General features: G+C 43.3%; 1 protein-coding gene and 1 pseudogene across 12 annotated transcripts in view; both read right to left on the bottom strand.

The window, feature by feature from the left end:
- Positions 1-5,687, bottom strand: part of KIZ (kizuna centrosomal protein) — a 120,105-nt gene extending 114,418 nt beyond the window's left edge. For 11 of the 12 annotated variants that reach the window (XM_028828134.2, XM_028828140.2, XM_015149584.3 and 8 more), the window contains exon 1: positions 5,469-5,687. In XM_028828134.2, coding sequence (XP_028683967.2) covers positions 5,469-5,636 — 168 coding nt within the window. In that variant the 5' untranslated portion in view covers positions 5,637-5,687. Of the gene's footprint in view, positions 1-5,132; positions 5,235-5,468 lie in introns of all 12 variants that reach the window. The other variant, XM_077951105.1, reaches the window with a different exon arrangement.
- Positions 5,688-17,994: 12,307 nt separating this feature from the next.
- LOC700685 (large ribosomal subunit protein eL24 pseudogene) lies at positions 17,995-18,468 on the bottom strand (annotated as a pseudogene).
- Positions 18,469-18,672: the final 204 nt, after the last annotated feature.

Below are 18,672 nucleotides of genomic sequence, written 5' to 3' on the forward strand. Positions count from 1 at the left end.
CAAGATAAGTATATAAAATGTAATGTGGCCAGACTTCTCTTGAGTCGCCGGCATTTCAGTGATGGGGTCCCATTAGATCTTGAGTACAGACTGAAGACTGGTGGCTTGCTCTGCTTTCAACCAGACAAGCCTGGGCACAGCCAAGTGGATGAGCCAGAGAAAGGCCTCTGAAAAGTAAACCTGGCCTCACTTACATCTGATGAAGACCAGGTCTTCTAAGACTATCATTTCAAATTTGGAGGGATTTCTTTTTATAACTCTGTAATGGTGCCACTATTTGTCACAGGTTGCTGTTTTCCTGGAGCTACTACCAGTAAAGACTGAACCTGTGCTGTTCAGGTGAGTGCTAGCAGTAAGCTAAGGAGAAAGCCTGTCTTACCCCACAACCAGCCTGGGCAAGGGCGAGGGGGAACTGGGCAGCAGAGGAAGCAGAGGCAGCCAAAACCAGGGGGCTGAGAGGTAAAACGGATGAAGCCATTCAGTCCCAAGAAGAGTGCCTAGGAGGATTAGCCACAGAGGGTTCCATTTGAGCACTACTATTTTGCTTCAATCCCACCTAACTGAAGCTAAATTGCTAACCTAAATTAACATTAAGTAAGGCAAAGAAAGAAACCACATAATATCCTATGCAATCGAAGAATCCTAAACAAAAGACTGTGAAATAAAGATAAGGACTCCAACAGAGGTGATCTCAGGTTGGCTTCCTGAGGGAAAGGGGCTGGCCCCATGTTCCATTTGCGAGCTCTTATCAGTTTCTATATTTCTTCAGATAGTTATTTTCCTTTCAAAAAAAAAAAAAGATCATCCCAAAAGTCACTGTTAGCTACATTACAGGTTAAATAAGTTTATTTCCTTTGCATAATGTTAAATGGAAACTACTATTTAACCAAAATTCATTTAATGGGAAAACAGGGTCCAAAATCCAGACACAGAATCTTCGCTTGGGGAACACAACCCCAGGGTTGGGGTATGCCTATGTTAAAAAGGAAAAAAAAGATTAAAAGGAAAAAAAAAATTACAAAAACACACATTTTTAACTAATAGCATCACAGATCTTTACTTTCTCACTAGTAAGAGTGAACTTAGAAGTGAAGGAAAAATAGCACAATTGCTTCCACATTAGAAATTTTTATTAGTTACCATTCGCCCCCCGCAGTTTCACGATCAATTGGGTACTTAGTTTATACAGAATGAATGACTGGATAGTGTGAGCAACTTGTCATTAAATTACAAGGACAGGAAGGCCTCTAAATACATCTATGACCCTGTGCCCAGACGTAGTGCTTCATTTCTGTTGTATTCCTAAGAAAGCATGACTGCAGTCTGGTAACGAGACACCATCAGATATATTCAGCTTGAGGGTCACCCTCTAGAATGAAAGCTGTACTCTATGAACTTGTCAGGAACGTGGAAGACAGGGAAAGACGGAGGAATCATTCCAGATGTGGGGAGACCGAAGAGACGTGGCAGCCAAATGCAAGCAGGGTACCCAGGTGAGCCACTGGACCGGGGGAAAAAAAGGGAGCATCGTTAAGATAGCTGGTGAAATATGATGGGGTCTGTGGACTGGGTTCACCACTAGGAGGGCTGTATGGTGTGATTATGTACAAGAACATCCTTGGTTTCTGGAAAGATACATTGAAGATTTTAGGAGTGATGGGGCATCATATAGGCACTTCTCAAATAGATCAGAAAAGGCTAATGGTTTCAGAGAGACATTTAAATAGATACACAACAGATATCTCAGTGTCAAAAATCTAATAAAATGTTAATAGTTGAGGGATCTGGGTGACAGGAACACTGGAGGTCTTTGTCCTACATTTGCAATTTTTTTGTAAGCTAGAACTTACTTTATATATTTTATATAATATATATATTTTATATACTTTATATATATTACTTTATATTTTATATATATATATATGTATATGTATTTTTTTTAGGCAGAGTCTCGCTCTGTTGCCCAGACTGGAGTGCAGTGGCACAATCTCGGCTCACTGCAACCTCTCCCTCCTGGGTTTAAGGGATTCTGCTTCAGCTTCCCAAGTAACTGGGATTACAGGTGTGCACCACCACACCCAGCTAATTTTTGTATTTTTAGTAGAGACAGGGTTTTGCCACATTGGCCAGGCTGGTCTCAAACTCCTGACCTCAGGTGATCCGCCCACCTCTGCCTCTCAAAGTGCTGGGATTACAGGTGTGAGCCTCCATGCCCAGCCACTTTAAATTGATTTCTAAAATTCACCTGTGACCTCTAGTGAAAAAGGACCACAGTCACGTTGGAAATCCATCACCTCCCAAGCAGCAAGTTCTTCTTAGTAATGAATGTAAAATTTACTTGTAAAACATCTTCAGCAGATGCAGACATCGCTGCTCACACTTCTCTATCACAACACTTCATACCCTGACAATCAAACTCCTCTTGGCTTTCTCTCCCAGGCAAAACGGTGCTAATCCTGTTTACTCTTCTTCACAGGCCTATTTTCTAGCCCCTCATCCACACTGCAGCACCTTTGAATGCTGAGTCCTCCATGTCTTTTTAAAATTTAATACTAAAAACCAGATATTTGCCTCAACGAAAAGCCTTTCCATGGCTTGCAATTCCTACATATTAAATCTCTATTTCAGAATCTTTGAAACCCCCATCCCTGGGATGCTTACCCACAGTTCATGTTTTCAGTTACCCCTCACTTGGACCTTTCAGTTTTACACAGCTAAGTGATCCTTAGCTAGCTGAGTTTTCTACTTTTAAGCCACTTGTTATTCTGTTTTTGTCTCGATACCACAATTCTATACCATCTTCAGCTTACTCCACTAATATCTCAGTGTCAGTTTCTAGACTATTATGATATCTTACTCTGAATCAATATAGGCACTGAAAAAAACCGCGGCTGGCTAATGGGCCCTTTTAAAAGGATGTTTTTATATAACCGTAAGAGCCAATTCCACTCATAAGTTTCTGCCATGCTTGTGGGTGTTATACACACTGTAACAAGTCACTCCATTAGATTCTTTTATAGATTCAATTATTGACTTCCACCACAATGCAGAGAAAACACTGTACACATATAGGAAAACATTCAGACGATAAAATTACATCTATGTATAGCTACAGTTAAGATGACTTGGGCTAGAAATATGTTGGTTATTTGACCAGCTAACATTGCAATGACCACCTCTAAAAGGGCTAAGAGGGAGTTTTGGTTTTTTTTTTGTCTCCCACTTCCCAGAAGTTTCTGGATTGATAAAGCAGCTGTGACTACCTAGGGTTGCAACCTACGAAATGACTCAGGAATTTTAGGAGACAGTGGTATCTGTGATCACTGGGATGGTTTGTGTTTGTTTGCTTAAAAAGGTACATCCAAGGCCGGGTGCAGTGGCTCACACCTGTAATCCCAACACTTTGGAAGGCAGAGGCAGGCAGATTACCTGAGGTCAGGGGTTCGAGATCAGCCTGGCAAACATGATGAAACCCCATCTCCACTAAAAATACAAAAATTAGCTGGGGTTGGTGGTGGACACCTGTAATCCCAGCTACTTGGGAGGCTGAGGCAGGACAATCGCTTGAACCTGTGAGGCGGAGGTTGCAGTGAGCCGAGATTATGCCATTGCACTCCAGCCTGGGCAATAGAGACTATGTCTCAAACAAACAAACAAACAAAAAGGTACATCCAAACACTCAAATTGGATACAGACAATAATATTCTTTACACATTGCTTTGCAAAACTACAGCTTTCGGCTTTTTTTTTTTCTTGTTTTACTTTAAGGCCCATTATACTAGCAAAGAGAAAAAGAAAAAGCTGTGGCCTTACTTTGCATATTAGTCAAGCCTCCTCATTCCTGGTGAAGAACCAAGGTTCAGAGAGGTGGAGCAACCTGCTCAAGGTCACACAATTGTTCGCGGACTAGAATCCAGGTTTTGATGTTTCTACTGGAGCCTTTTCTGTATCTAGAATTATTTGCCTCTATAACTGTGTGCAATGTGCATTAACCTGAGTTAGTTATAAATTCTTAAAATGAAAAATGAACACACACAGCAACAGATTTGTACTGACTTAAAAATAAAACAAACCTCCAAACGCAGAACCGTGAACAGGCTATAAAATTTGACTCAAATTCCTTATATATTTTCAACAGCCTCACCTTGTTTAATAATTAAAGGAATAAGTGTTAATCATAAAGTACATAATCATTATACAGTTATTGTGCCATAAGGACTATAAACAGCCAGGTGTTCCTAGCACAGGAAACAAAAATAACTTACAATTAATAGTTCAGAAAGAATGCCATTTATGAGTGCTGTAAGAATGCCAAGAGTCACAAAAGTGAGGGAATGGGTTGAAACTGGGAAAGCTCTGCAGGAATTGATTTATTTTTAAAGTTAGAAATTAAGAGGTCACTGATATAGGTGAACGATGATATGTCAGAAAGAAAATAGGATGTAGAAAAGGAGTACAAGGTAAAAGAAAATGCTAACGACAACTAAGGAAGCCTGTTGTAGATGCTCTGTAAATATCTGACAAGAATTAAATCTAGCATAAGATAAATGTAATTCCTTTACAAAATCACTTACTTCTGCCTTTATTTTCCATGTAATTATTGTTATCATTTTAGCATTGTCACACCCACAGCTCTCCTGTTCACTAGAACGATTTTGTAACTTTTAACACTCATTAAATGTTTTATCAAGAGATCCAAAAATCTATTTCCTTTCTTGTCAACTAACGAGATTTACAACTTCAATTAACTTAGCAGCTAAATAAGAGGTCCAGCAATTTATCTTTCACGTGGTTATTTATAGTACATTGCGTTATAATTTTCATTCTATATGCACTCTTAGATCTAGCTGTTTTCAGTGGTTCCCATCTTTCATATCTTAAAGGCATCACGAACCCTCTGGAAGATGGACTTCTCTGGCTGGAAATTTCACCCCTTCGCTGGAAATCTAGCCAGCCCTCGCTCCCCTCAAAAGTCTCCTGAGTTTAAACAGGGCACATGTTTGACACACACACACACAACCGTCTGCGTTCCAGGACCTGTCATCATTGATGCAGTGCAGCTGTCACGGCGGGATGACAATTTGAAGAGAGAGTTGGGAGGGGGCCTGTAAAAGGGGGCAAGAGAAACTCACAAGGCTTGATGGAGAGTGACAGGCAGAAGAACTCCCACTTTCACTTCTGGGCAAATTCTGTGACGCGGCCGCATCCTCAAACCGGAGACCAGGCTTTAGCTGCTATTGAAGGGGGCAGGGGGCGATCTCTCACCTCTCTCCGCTCCCACCCCCAGTACAGGGGGTGGCTCTAGTAAACGTTGTCCTCCAGGCCCCACTGGGAGCCTGGGGGGAGTTTCGCGCGGGCCTGGACCCCGGGGAACCTCGGGCGGGGGAGCGGGAAGGAAAAGCGGGCAGGGCATGCGGAAGACCCTCGGCGCGGGCCGACTCCCCACCCCCACACTCCAGTGCCCTTACCTGTCCCGCAGCCCATGCTGGAGTTGGCCCAGCCTCTCGTAGTAGTCGGGACTCGACTGAGGCACGGACGATGCGAGGGTCCAGTTCATGCTGCTGTCGCTGTGCCACCTCGGCACAGCCTCTGGCCGGCCGTTGGGCCGAGGTTGCCGGAGGAGACCGCCCCACCATGCACTGCGGGTAAACACCGCGCCCGGCAGCCTGCAGGAGGCGGGGCAAGACGCCGTGGGGGCGGGGCGCCGCTAACGGACGGGGCGGAGGCCGACTTTGTGGGGGGCGGGACGAATAACTGCATGAGGCGGGGAAGAGGCGTGGTAGAGGCGGGGCGTCGTGAGGCAGGCGCTGGGCTACGTGAGGCCCTGGCGGACCACGTCGGAGGGGCGGGCGCTCGGGGCTCTCTCCTCTCCCCATCGGAACCCGCGTCTCCTTTCCCGTCACCTTTCAGAATTCGCACAAACTACGTTAAAGTTGCAAGGCTCAGTCCCTCCCTTTCTTCTGTCTCTCCTCGCTTGCTTTTCCTCGGCCTCCTTTCTTGCCAGGATTTGTTGAGTGCCAGACACTGTGCTAAGCTTGTTCTATTATATCAGCACTCAAACGCGACACAAAACGCCACACAAAAAAAGACAAACCCTCAAATGCTAAACAGCTGTGCTCAGCCCCGGCAGTGGACCAACCCCTTACTCGAAAATCCGTGCTGAATCTAAGGATGTGTTTATTGTTCCAGGTGCCAGTATCGTTGGCGACAGGGAAAAGTTGCTAACTAGTTGCTTGGGAAGCAGACGTTTGTGCAGACAGCTCCAATGGACAGTGCTCCTAATGTCTTGTAGGATCCTCTAGCAGGAGCCCTGGATTCCCTATCCACGTCCCAGCTGCCAGGCCGTCTGCAAGTCACCCCAGGTTTCCTCATATGTAAAATGGGAGGCTGTTAACACAGGATTAGTTTAGGATTCGATTGTTAATATGTGTTAGTGTTTGTAAGAGGGCCCAGCATATAGAAAGCATCAGGTTTTATTATCGTCACCAACGTGGGGAAAAAGCTTCCTGAAGGAAGCCAACCATATTCCAAAACCCACTGGGCAGAAAAATTAAGCCTTAGCCTGCCTGCCTGCCTTCCTGCCTTTTCTTTTCTTTTTCCTTTTTTTTCTTTTTTCTTTTTTTTTGAGACAGAGGCTGGAGTGCAGTGGCGTGATCTCGGCTCACTGCACCCTCTGCCTCCCAGGTTCAAGAGATTCTCGTGCCTCAGCCTCCTGAATAACTGGGATTACAGGTGTGCGCTACCATACCCAGATAATTTTTTTGGGGGGGGGAGTATTTTTTGTATTTTAAGAAGAGATGGGGTTTCACCATGTTGGCCAGGCTGGTCTCGAACTCCCGACCTCAGGTGATCCACCCACTTTGGCCTCCGGAAGTATTAGGATTACTGGCGTGAGCCACCATGCCCGGCCTGTAGAGTTTCTTTAGTCTCTTATTCTTCACTTCTTTTGGTTTCTTTCCTATGCCATAAATTTTACTTACACATACAAGGTACAAGGTGTGACAAACTAAAACTGTAAGAGAGATGGAACACTCAAAGGCCAACAACACAAAACTGTGATTTTACTCAGCCTTCTGTTCACATTTGCCAGGTCCAGGGCAAGAGTGTGAATGGAGGCCCTCATACCGTCCGCCTAAATATTAAATTATAATTCAAGATAACAAACTGTAGGTAAAATATGTGTTCTCCACTCCACTTCGACCAATATGCCTTCTTAAGAACCTGGAAAACCAGGGTGGAATATAGTTTGCCTGCTTCTCCAGCTCCCCCCAACCCCATTTCCCACCCCAGGCTCAGTTTTGCACTGTGAGGGGTCTCATACACAGGCAGGGATGTGTGTCCTTGCCTCTTCTCCTCCTCCTTGTCCAGCCAACAAGTCCCAACTCTGCTCACATCCCCACCTCAGCATCCTCTTGGCCTGGCAGTGAGCATGCCAGTGATGGTTACCCTTGCAGGAAAGACCCAGCCAAGAGGTCTTTTAAAGCCTTAGAAAGCAGCTTAGGCCCCTTTGAGCAGGGAAGGTAAGGGTGTTGGGTACTTAGAATGTGTTCTAGGAGAGCATGTGTGTGTATGTGTGTGAGCACCCCAGGTGGGCCTGTCATCTGGCCCTGGGACCTCCTTGCCTTGCGTGGAGCAGCATGGGCAGACAAGGGCTAGAACAGACTCTGTAATACACAGAAGCCAGGGCAGAGGCCTTCTTGCCCTGGTCTAAGGGTAGCACTGATGCAACTTTTATTTAGTTGTTATTCAGATTATATCCAATTGATTCAGTGGTAACGTGCAAAGGTTTATTTTAATGAGTTTAGTTTAACTTACATTTTACTACAACCCTGGCGAAAAAAAGAAAAGCATAAAATTTTTAGGATATTGTATTTAGGACCATGCCCCCAGGTTAGTTTTTTTTTTTGTTTTTGTTTTGTTTTTTTTTTTTAAGAAAAAGAATCCCCAAACAATTAATGTAACTATTTTCAGCAAGTAGCACACAGTAAGGCAGATGAGGCAGTCATTTAGCACCCCAAATTTTTATTAGGCCATTTTAGGAGAACCTAAAATTAAATGTAATTAAACAGTAAATAGATAATTCAAAATAATTATAATTTGCATCCTATGGTTGATTCATTAATGACATATGACAAATCTAGATGTGGGATCTCCTTTATTAACAATAACACACAGCAAACAAAAGGAATATTTCTAGAGTATTTATGCTAAAATTATGCATTTTAAATGGTGATAGGCTTTCAATAAATTCTGAGTTCTTCACTTTGAATATTTAATTTGCTAGAGGCCTCTATTTTAATATTTTTCTTCAAACCCTTTATTTAGCTGAGCTGATTTCTGTAAGCAGCCCTGCTTTTGGCTCACTGGACCAAGGGTCATCAAGTCTGCCTAGATCAAGGCTTCCTCTAAGTCCTAGAATGTCTTAGCTAGAATTTAGAGGGAGTCTATCCCCACCCCATTGTTTTACAGGGGGAAAAGGGTTCAGGGCAGATAAGGGACTTGGCCAAAGTCACATAGCTGGAAATCTACGTAATATTAACGAGTCTGGTCCAAAATATGGATCCCTAGTGGTCCCATTAAGCAAACAGCGAGGGAAGCCAGAGTTTCGGCCCAGAAGTCACATGAATCTTAGGGTGAACCAAATGAAATTGTTGTTTTTGTAGCTCAAAAACAGTTAATAAGTGACAAATTGATTTTAGAAAATATATTGAAATTAGAATTGTACGTATATTCTAATTTTGGGAAATTCTAATTTCAACATATTTCCATATATGTGTATATGTACATTACATTTACCAGTTTATTATAAGAATATCATAAAGGATACAGACGAAAAGATTCATAGGGTGAGGTCTGGGGGAAGAGGTGTAGAGCTTCCATGCCCTCCACGGGCACTCCAGCCTCCAGGAACCTCCTCCACATGTTCAGCCAGCTCAGAAGCTTCCTGAACCCCGTCCACTTGGGTCTTTTATGGGGACTTTATTGGAGAGGCATGATCAACAGTTGTGTAGAAATATGATTGTACAAAGGGGACATGATATAATACTAACTGAGTGGGGAAACCCAACAAGTGCTGTTCCGATTCCTCTCGGCCTGTCAATGCAGCAGCAGTTTTATTTTGTTTTGCTTTGTTTTGTTTTGAGATGGAGTTTCGCTCTTGTTGCCCAGGCTGAAGTGCAATGGTGTGATCTCAGCTCACCGCAACCACTGCCTCCCGGGTTCAAGCGATTGTCCTGCCTCAGCCTCCCGAGTAGTTGGGATTACAGGCATACACCACCATGCCTGGCTAATTTTGTATTTTTAGTAGAGATGGGGTTTCTCCATGTTGGTCAGGCTGGTCTCCAACTCCCAACCTCAGGTGATCCGCTGGCCTCGGCCTCCCAAACTGCTGTGATTATAGGCGTGAGCTACCATGTGGTCTGGCCTGCAGCAGCATTTTATATTTTAAAATGCACACACCATGCCGCTTTTAATTAAATCATGTATAAATCGTGTATAAGTGACAGGCTGTAGGTGCTGACGTCACATGTGAACAGTCTTTGAATGCCAAGATTCTCCTCAAAAATCAATAACCGCTTGGATATTGTATTAATTTGCTAGGGCTGCTGTAACAAAGCACCACAAACTAGGTGTCTTCAACAACAGGATTTATTGTGTTGCAGGTCTGGAGGCTAGAAGTTGAAGATCAAGATATCCGCATGGTTCGTTCCTTCTGAGGGCTGTGGGGAAGAATCTGCCGCATGCCTCTCTCATGGCTGCTGGTGGTTTGCAGGCAATCTTTGGTGTTCCCTGGCTTGTAGACACATCATTTTGACCTCTGCTTTCATGTTCACATGGCGTTCTCCCTGTGTATGTGTCTCCAAATTCTACCTGTTTATGAAGGCACCAATCATATTGGATTAGACGCCCACCCTTCTCCAGTTTGATCTCATCTTAACTAATTACATCTGCATTGATCCCATTTCCAAAAAAGACTACATTTTGAGGTACTGAGAGTTAGAACTTCAACATATGTATTGTGCAGGGGACACATTTCAATCCATGATAGATATGAAACTAGGAAAAGATTTCATTTTGCAGCCATTTTGCAGAAATATAAGACATTGCATCCTAACCCATTAGAAAATTTGATCTAGAAGTAGAGATGAGGTGGGGCAAAGTGGCTCATGCCTATAATCCCAGCACTTCAGGAGGCCAAGGCAGGAAGATCACTCAATTCCAGGAGTTCAAGACCAACCTGGGCAACATAATAAGATCCCCCCGTCTCTACAAAATTTTTTTTTTAAATTAGCCAGCTGCGATGGCACCCACCTGTAGTCCCAGCTACTCAGGAGGCTGAGGTAGAATGATCTCTTGAGCCCAGGAATTCAAGACTGTAGTGAGCTATGAGCCATTGCACTCCAGCCTGGGCAACAGCCAGCCTGGGCAAGACTCTACCAAAATAAAAAAGTAGAGACAAATCAAATGTAGGAAGTTGGGGGAAAGCTGTGATGTCCATGTATGAGTATGCCATTGAAATGTACTCCTTCTCTCACTGAGATGTACACTGGTGCAAGCATTCGTAGCCTCATTTAGATCTATGACAGTCCTTTGAGGGCACCAAAAGTTGAAGCAACTAGCCCAAGATCACACTCTCAGTGTGTTCTTGTCAAACAAATGGTAGTGGTAGGATTAAGAGTGGTAGGATTTGGACACAGGCCTGTTCCAATTCCGGAGTCCATCCTCTCTTATATATATTCTATATATATATGTATCCTTTGCCTTGATCCTCATCATTTGAAGCTACCTATATTTTTTATTTTCCTTGTATGAGATGTGTAAAATATATACTATGTGACCCAGAAGGATTTTTACAGATACACGGTTCATGTATTGGGAATAGCATGCATAGAATACATTTTTCCACATGCTGTGATACAGCATGATGTGTTCACCATTCTGGTTTAATTTCCTTCTTGGAACTCAGAAAGACTGCATTTATCATCCTTGCTAGCCGTTAGGTGGATCTACATGACCAAGTCTGACTAGTGAAATGTAGGCAAAAGTGATGCAGCCACTTCCAGGTGTGATCCCAAAACATCCTGCACAATCTTCCTGTTTCCATTAGTTTCCTGGCTAGATGCAAAGAATCCACTGGAGAACTCTGAGGCCCTGGAAGAAAAGTGACTGACTGCAATAAGCATGGGACTGTGACTTGAGCAAGAAACCAATCTTAATTGTGTGGACTGACTGATATTTTAAGGTCATTTGTCTCAGCAGCTGGCATTGCTTATCCTGACTAATACACAAGCATTCCATGCAGAAATTACACAAATGCATAAAAATGTCTTTCCATAAAATTCTCAGCGAGGATTTATGTGACTATCCAGATGGTAATAAAAACCTGGAACAGTAATATTAAGAGCCAACACTCAAGGACAGAGTCCCAGATAATGAAGCCAAGGCTGTAATAAAGAACCAGTCAGAGAGACTCTGTCCAATAGGACTTTCTGCAATGATGGAAATGTTCCATTCTGTGCTATCCAATCTGGTAGCCATTAGCCATACATGGCTATTGGGCAATTGAATGTAGCTAGTGCAACTGGTAAATTGAATTTTTAGTTTAATTTTTATTTATTTATTTATTTTGAGATGGAGTCTCACTCTGTCACCAAGGCTGGAGTGCAGTTGTGCAATCTCAGCTCACTGCAACCTCTGCCTCCTAGGTTCAAGTGATTCTCCTGCCTCAGTACACTCTAATAGCTGGGATTACAGGTGCATGCCACCATACCTGGCTAATTTTTGTATTTTTAGTAGAGATGGGGTTTTGCCATGTTGGCCAGGCTGGTCTCGATCCCCTGACCTCAGGTGATCCACCCAGCTCAGCCTCCCAAAGTGCTGGGATTACAGGTGTGAGCCACCGGGCCCAGTCAAATTTAATTGTAGTTTAATAATTAAAATTAAAATTTAAGAGGCTACATGTAGCTAGCAGCCACTGTGTTGAACCATGCAGATCTAGAGATAAAGTGGAAAGATAGATAAACGTGGCACAGGGAGAGGGAGGACATAAGTCACTGGGAAGTGGAAAGATAAGAATAGAAGGTAAGATGCCATCCTTGCTGGGAGATTGATATAGTTTTGCTCTGTGTCCCCACCCAAATTTTGAATTGTGATACCCCTGTGTTGAAGAAAGGACCTGGTGGGAGATAATTGCTATTCTTGTGGTAGTGAGGGAGTTCTCATGAGATCTGCTTGTTTGATAAGTGTCTGGCAGTTTCCACTGAGAGCTTGCTCTCTGTCTCTCTCTCTCTGTCTCTCTCTCTCTCTCTCTGTCTCTCTCTCTCTCTCTGTTTCTCTCTCTGTCACGCGCCTGCTGCCATGTAAGACGTGCCTTGCTTCCCCTTCGCCTTCTGCTATGATTGCAAGTTTCCTGAGACTTCCCCAGATATGTGGCAATTAAATGTCTTTGGTTTATGAATTACCCAGTCTCAGGTAGTATCTTTATAACAGTGTGAAATGGACTAATATAGAGGTGATAGTCATCAAGAGGAGAGGTGTGATGGTGAATTTATTTTATGTGTCAACTTGGCTAGGCCATGGTGGTCAGTTGCTTTATCAAACACCAGTCTAGACATCACTGTGAAGATTTTTTTTTTAGATGTTGTTAATATTTGAAGCAGTAGGCTTTGAGGAAAATAGATTACTCTCCAAAATGTGGATGGGCCTCATTCAGTCAGTTGAATGCCGTAGGAGAAAAGAATGAAGTCCCTCACAATCTCGTGAACCAATTCCTAAAAATAAATCTCTCTCTCTCTCTCTCTCTCTCTCTCTCTCTGTCTCCATATATATATATACACACACACATATATGTCCTACTGGTTCTGTTTCTCTGAAGAACCCTGATGAATACAGGAAGACATGAGGTTACTAACGGCACTTTGCTCAAAGGCATTTGTTTTTTAAATTAAATTAATTTGATTTTAAGACAGGCTCTCAGTCTGTCACAAGGCTGGAGTGCAGTGGCATGATCATAGCTCACTGCAGCCTTGAATTCCTGGGCTCAAGTGATCCTCCTGCCTCAGTCTCCCGAGTAGCTGGGACAACAGGTGCGTGCCACCATGCCTGACTAACAAAGACATTTATAATAACCAATTTAAAATAATAAGAATTGGGTGCAGATTCCAATAAATAAAAACACGGATTTCCTCATTTTATTTCTTATCATATAAACCAACAGTTAATATGTGGATCCTGGCCGGGCACCGTGGCTCACCCCTGTAATCCTAGCACTTTGGGAGGCCGAGACTGGAGGATTACCTGAGCTCAGGATTCAAGACCAGCCTGGACAACATGGTGAAACCCTGTCTCTACTAAAAATACAAAAAATGAACTGGGTGTGATGGCACATGCCTGTAAGCCCAGCTACTAGGGAGGCTGACGCAAGAGAATCACTTGAACCTAGGAGGCGAAGGTTCAAGCTGAGATGACGCCACTGCACTCCAGCCTGAGTGACAGAGTGAGACCCTGTCTCAAAAAAAAAAAAAAAAGTGAGTCCCTAAAATAGTTGAGTTCTATAAAAGCTAAATAACAGCCAAAAAATGGAATAATCAAGTAGTTAACTGCCTCTAGCTAGAGACTCACTACTTAAATGTGATGGGCTCAATCTGTCTCACAGCTCTTAGATGCCTATGATTTCCACTGAAGTCCTTGAATTGGGCTTCCATGAGGTCTCCAGGATTATCCCTTTGTAGACAAAGAGGAATCCTCAGAGGAGACAGACTTGAAGCACCAAATCTTTGCAGTCTTTTCTCCCTGCAGGACTGGCCCGTGGCATGGTGTGCCAGGCAGGAGCAGCTCTGCAGCCCCGCAGCCCTGGGTGCATGAGTGACAGGCTGTAGGTGCTGACGTCACATGTGAACAATCTTTGAATGCCAGGATTCTCCTCAAAAATCATTTGGTGAATTTCTTAATCGTTTGCCACTTGGATGCACTTCTCTTCAGGGTTCAACAAGTACTCCTAACTACAAGGGTTGGAAACAAAGGGATGCTCTAGGCCTGTTCTTACAATTCACAGGCAGGTTAAAACAAAGGGTTTGCATAATAAATACCACTTATTTGATGGCTATATGTTTATGTCTACAAGGTGACAGGGCACCGCATGTAGAATGTTCCGCTTCTCGTTGTCTGCAGTTATTCACAGTCTTTGTAGAAATGTTGGCTTCATTCATTCCTGGGGCACACCTCAATGGTGACTGCTACACAAAACACCCTCCCTACACTTAATCATCAAACATTTGCCATTGTGTCCTCGAGAAGCAGTCAAATGCAAGGGTTGGGAATTTGGGCTCAGGTGCCTCCTCTGCATGGTATACTACCACTTCTCTTACAACCTGTGTGACCCTGGGCAGATTACTTACCCTTGCTGTGCCTCCAATTCCTCATCTGTGAAATGGTGATCATAAGAGTGCTTTCCTCTCAGGATCATTGGCAGCCTTAAATGTGGTGATCTGTGTGATGCACTTGGAATCATGCCTGGTAGAATTATCCCTCAACCAACACAAGCTAGCATTGCTTCTTAGGGAGACAAGAAAAATATCCCTTTGGGAGGTAAAGCAAGTCATCAGAGGTAATGGCCCAAATTCTGCGTTTTATGACTTATCTTTGTCTTTCAGAGGCATTTCCTGAGCTTCATCTTTGTCCTTTTCATCAATTCTACTGGTTCTGCAGTCACCTGCCCACGCAGGGTCAGGTTCTGGTCACCTGAATTCATCACTGATGACTCAGTAGGTGACATTCGGTTGGGAACCTCAACCTGGGATTCAGTTTTACTCCTTTTGTGTTAACCCTGGCAGTTGAGATCTCAGCCCATCAGCCTCAGGGGCAGAAATCAATGACATGCAGGCAGCACCATGTTGTCTAATGATCATGTGCTTCAGCATCAGTATACTTGACTTCCAGTCCCAACTCTGCCTCTTAATGACTGTGTGGCTCTGAGCACATCTCAACATTTTGAATATCTCATTTTGCTCATTTCTAAAATGAGGACAATAACATTTTTATTTATGAAGTAATTGCAAGGAGTAAATGAAATAAATATTTAAGACATTCTTAGCACAGGCCTGGCCCGTAGAAAACACTCAATAAACAAATGGTTCCAACCTCTCCCTGAGGACAAGGAAGCATTCTGAATTTCCTAGAACTTCTAAAGGTAACCAAAGAGGAATGGTGATGGGTTCATTTTGGTAGAGGTTGTGTGTATGTGGTCACATGCGTGTGTGTCGGTAAATACCATCCAATAGCTAGTATGATGGAGCCTCACTTTGTGCCTGGTTCTTTACATGTATTGGCCCCGTTTTCCAGATGAGGAATTTGGAGCATGTCAAGGTTAAGCCACTCCACCAAAGCCACATGACTCGTCAAAGGAGGGGTGGAGTTACAACCCATACTATGTAGCACCAGAGCCGTAATTCTCAACTACTATATTCTACTCCTTCTCACAATGGCAGGTGTTTGTTGGAGCAGTGAAACTGAGGCAGGAGAGGCTGTGTCATATCCAAGATGGGCCACTCTGCAGGAGTGGAAGCTGGGGTGGACCTGTGGAGGTGTTATGGGGGCCTTGCTTCTTCCCAGTGGTGGACTTTTTTGGGATGAATTTAAACTGGAATCTTTTTGCAAGTATTTTAACACCATGTTTTATGACAGCAACTTGATTATAGACCATCTTCAGGAATAAAGGCTGCCATATATTTCTTCGGCATTCCTCAGCTGAGTTCTGGGACCAGAACCCAGGCAAGAAGACCACCCCAAAGATACTGGCTGATGGTCAGGTGTAGCAACATGAAATCAACCAGATGTTTTTTAAAATTGAGACATAGTTCACATTTGATGAAATTCATCCTTTGAAAAAGTAAAATTTAGTGATTTTTGGCATATTCACAAAGTTGAACAACCATCACCACTATAAATTCTAGAACATTTCACCGCCCCAAAAAGAAACCCTATACCTCCTAGCAGTCATTCCCCATTCCTCTCTACCCCCAGTCCCTGGCTACCACTAACCTACTTTTTATCTTTATGGGTTTATCTATCCAGGAAATTTCATACAAATAGAATTGTACCATAAGTGGCTTTGTATCTGAAGAAGCCATTATTTTTAATGCAATAAGGTGGTCAATATAGAAGCCAGCTTCCATCATGGCCCCTGTATTAGTTTGTAGGGCTACCATAACAAAGTACCACAAATTATAAGGCTTAAACCACATAAATACATTTTCTCACAGTTCTGGAAGCTAGAAGTCTGCAATCAAGGCGTCAGCAGAGTTGACTTCTTCTGAGGCCTCTCTCTTTGGCTTATAGATGGCCATCTTCTCCCTGTGTCTACATGATGTCCCTCTGTGTCTGTGTCCCAATCTCCTCCTATAAGAACATAGGTCATATTGGGTTAGGGCTCACCCTGATGACCTCATTTAGCCTTTGCCATGATTTGGTTCTATGCTCTCACCCCCCAGATCTCATGTTGAGATGTAATCCCCAATATTGGAGGTGGAGTCTGGCGGGAGATGATTGGATCATGGGGGCAGATCCCTTATGACTTGGGGCTGGGTGCTGTCTTCACAACAGTGAATGAGTTCTCACAAGATGTGGCACCTCCCTACCCTCTCTCTTGTTCCCATTCTGGTCAAATGACATCTTTGCTGCCAATGTGATTGTAAGTTTCCTGAGGCCTCCCGAGAAATTGAGCAGATGCCAGCATCATTCTTCCTGTAAAGCCTACAGAACCATAAGTCAGTTAAACCTCTTTTCCTTATAAATTACCCAACCATAGGAATTTCTTTGTAGCAATGTAAGAATGGCTAATAGAATCTTAATTACCACTGTAGAGAACCTATCTCCAAATATAGTCACATTCCGAGGTACTGGGAGTTAGGACTTCAACGTGAATTTTGAGGGGATACAACTCAGCCCGTAATAGTCCTCCAATATTCCTTCCCTTGGAATTCATGCCCTTGTGTAGTCCCCTCCTGCACTGTATCAGGGCCAACCTGTGTGATTTTACATGACTTTCAAAGATGGCTCACTTGGAGGTAAACAAGCTACCTACTGTAAGGACACCTGAGCAGTCCTGTTGGAAGTACCACTGGGAGAGCAACTGAGGCTTCCTGTTAACTGCAGTACCAACTTACTAGCCATGTAAGTGCTGATAAGTCAGCAATTAGACTTAGCTGGAGTTAGACCCTCCAGCTCTAATTTTCAGATGACTACAGCTCTAGGCAAAATCTGACTGCATCGTCACAAGGGATCTCAAGAGAGAACTAAACATCCAAGTTGCTTTTGAATTCTGACCCCCAGAAACCATAAGATAATAAATTATCATATTCTTTTAAGTCATTAAGCTTGGGGATGATTTGGTAGGCAGCATTAGATAACTGATACAGTTGGGGTGGGATGGTAGGGGTTCAAAAAGTCAATGATTATTATATACACACTCTCTTTCAACCATAGAATCGTGTGTGGGAGTCTACTTCTTCAAGGCTCACAAGAGCTCTGCAAAATGTGTGTTATTGTCCCTGTTTCACTGAGGCTTAGGAGGTTAAGGAACTTGCTAACTATTTAAATGTAGTCCAGCCTTTCTCCAAGATCTGTATGTTTTCTACTGTATCATTGGGACCCTATCATAGGAGATCACCACTCAGGGATGGTGTTATGTACGCAGTTAACTACTTGCTACCACTTAGCAGCAACAAGAGTCACCCAAAATGTGTCTCATACTTAACGTTTGTATTCTACTTTGGAAAAGTCACCATTTTGCATTCAACTCTTTTTGCATTCTTCTCTTTTTCTCTATTTTTCTTTCCTTTCTTTCTTCATGTGTGTGCATGTAGGTTTTAGTGTCTTTAAACCAAAATGACTTATTATATCACATGAATCTGTGGGTCGATTGAGCTCATCTGGATGGCCTGGTTCACTTTTTTTTTTTTTTAATCCAATCTTTATTTAAAAATCGACTCTGCCAGCTTAGCGTTTTCCACCAACTTGGGGAGCTAAAACTTTCACAGGCTTCACAACTTTTTGCTTAGGTGCTGCCTTTGTAGGTGCTTAGCAGCAGCCATTGCAGTCTTTTTAGATGCTTGCTTAGCCTTTTTTTGCTTCCTTAGCGGCCCTGATAGCTTATTCTCGTTGATCCTTTCTAACTTCAGGTTTCTGATTCCTCTTGGCCATTATATCAGCAACAGATGCATCAGTAATGGCCCTCTGGAATTTGACCGCTTGACGGGTTCTTTTCTTTTGAATTTCTTCTGACTGTCCCTTTTTGTGCTTCATTCTGTAGAGAACAATGCAGTTTATCTGTCGAGGATTCCTCTTGGAAAGGAACACCTACTCACATTTTGAATTAAGAAACTGGAAAACCTTCCCATCGGTCCTGGCATAGCACCTCCCGTGTCCGGAGTAGAACTTGTACCTGCTGAAACTGCACAGCTCAACCTTCATGGCGGCAGCTCCACGGGAGGAGGAAAAAGATGGTAAAGAGAACAGTTCACATATTAAGCACATTCAACCAGGAGCTTTGCTGAGGCTGCAATGTCCAAGATAGCTTCACTCTTGTACTGCGGCCTTGGTATAGATGTTGGCTGGCCTTTCTTTCCACATTATCCCATGTCAGTCAGTGGTCTAGTTTCTTTCTCTGGTGGCTGG

The sequence above is a fragment of the Macaca mulatta genome, chromosome 10 (genome assembly GCF_049350105.2).
Source record: "Macaca mulatta isolate MMU2019108-1 chromosome 10, T2T-MMU8v2.0, whole genome shotgun sequence".
NCBI lineage: Eukaryota > Metazoa > Chordata > Mammalia > Primates > Cercopithecidae > Macaca > Macaca mulatta.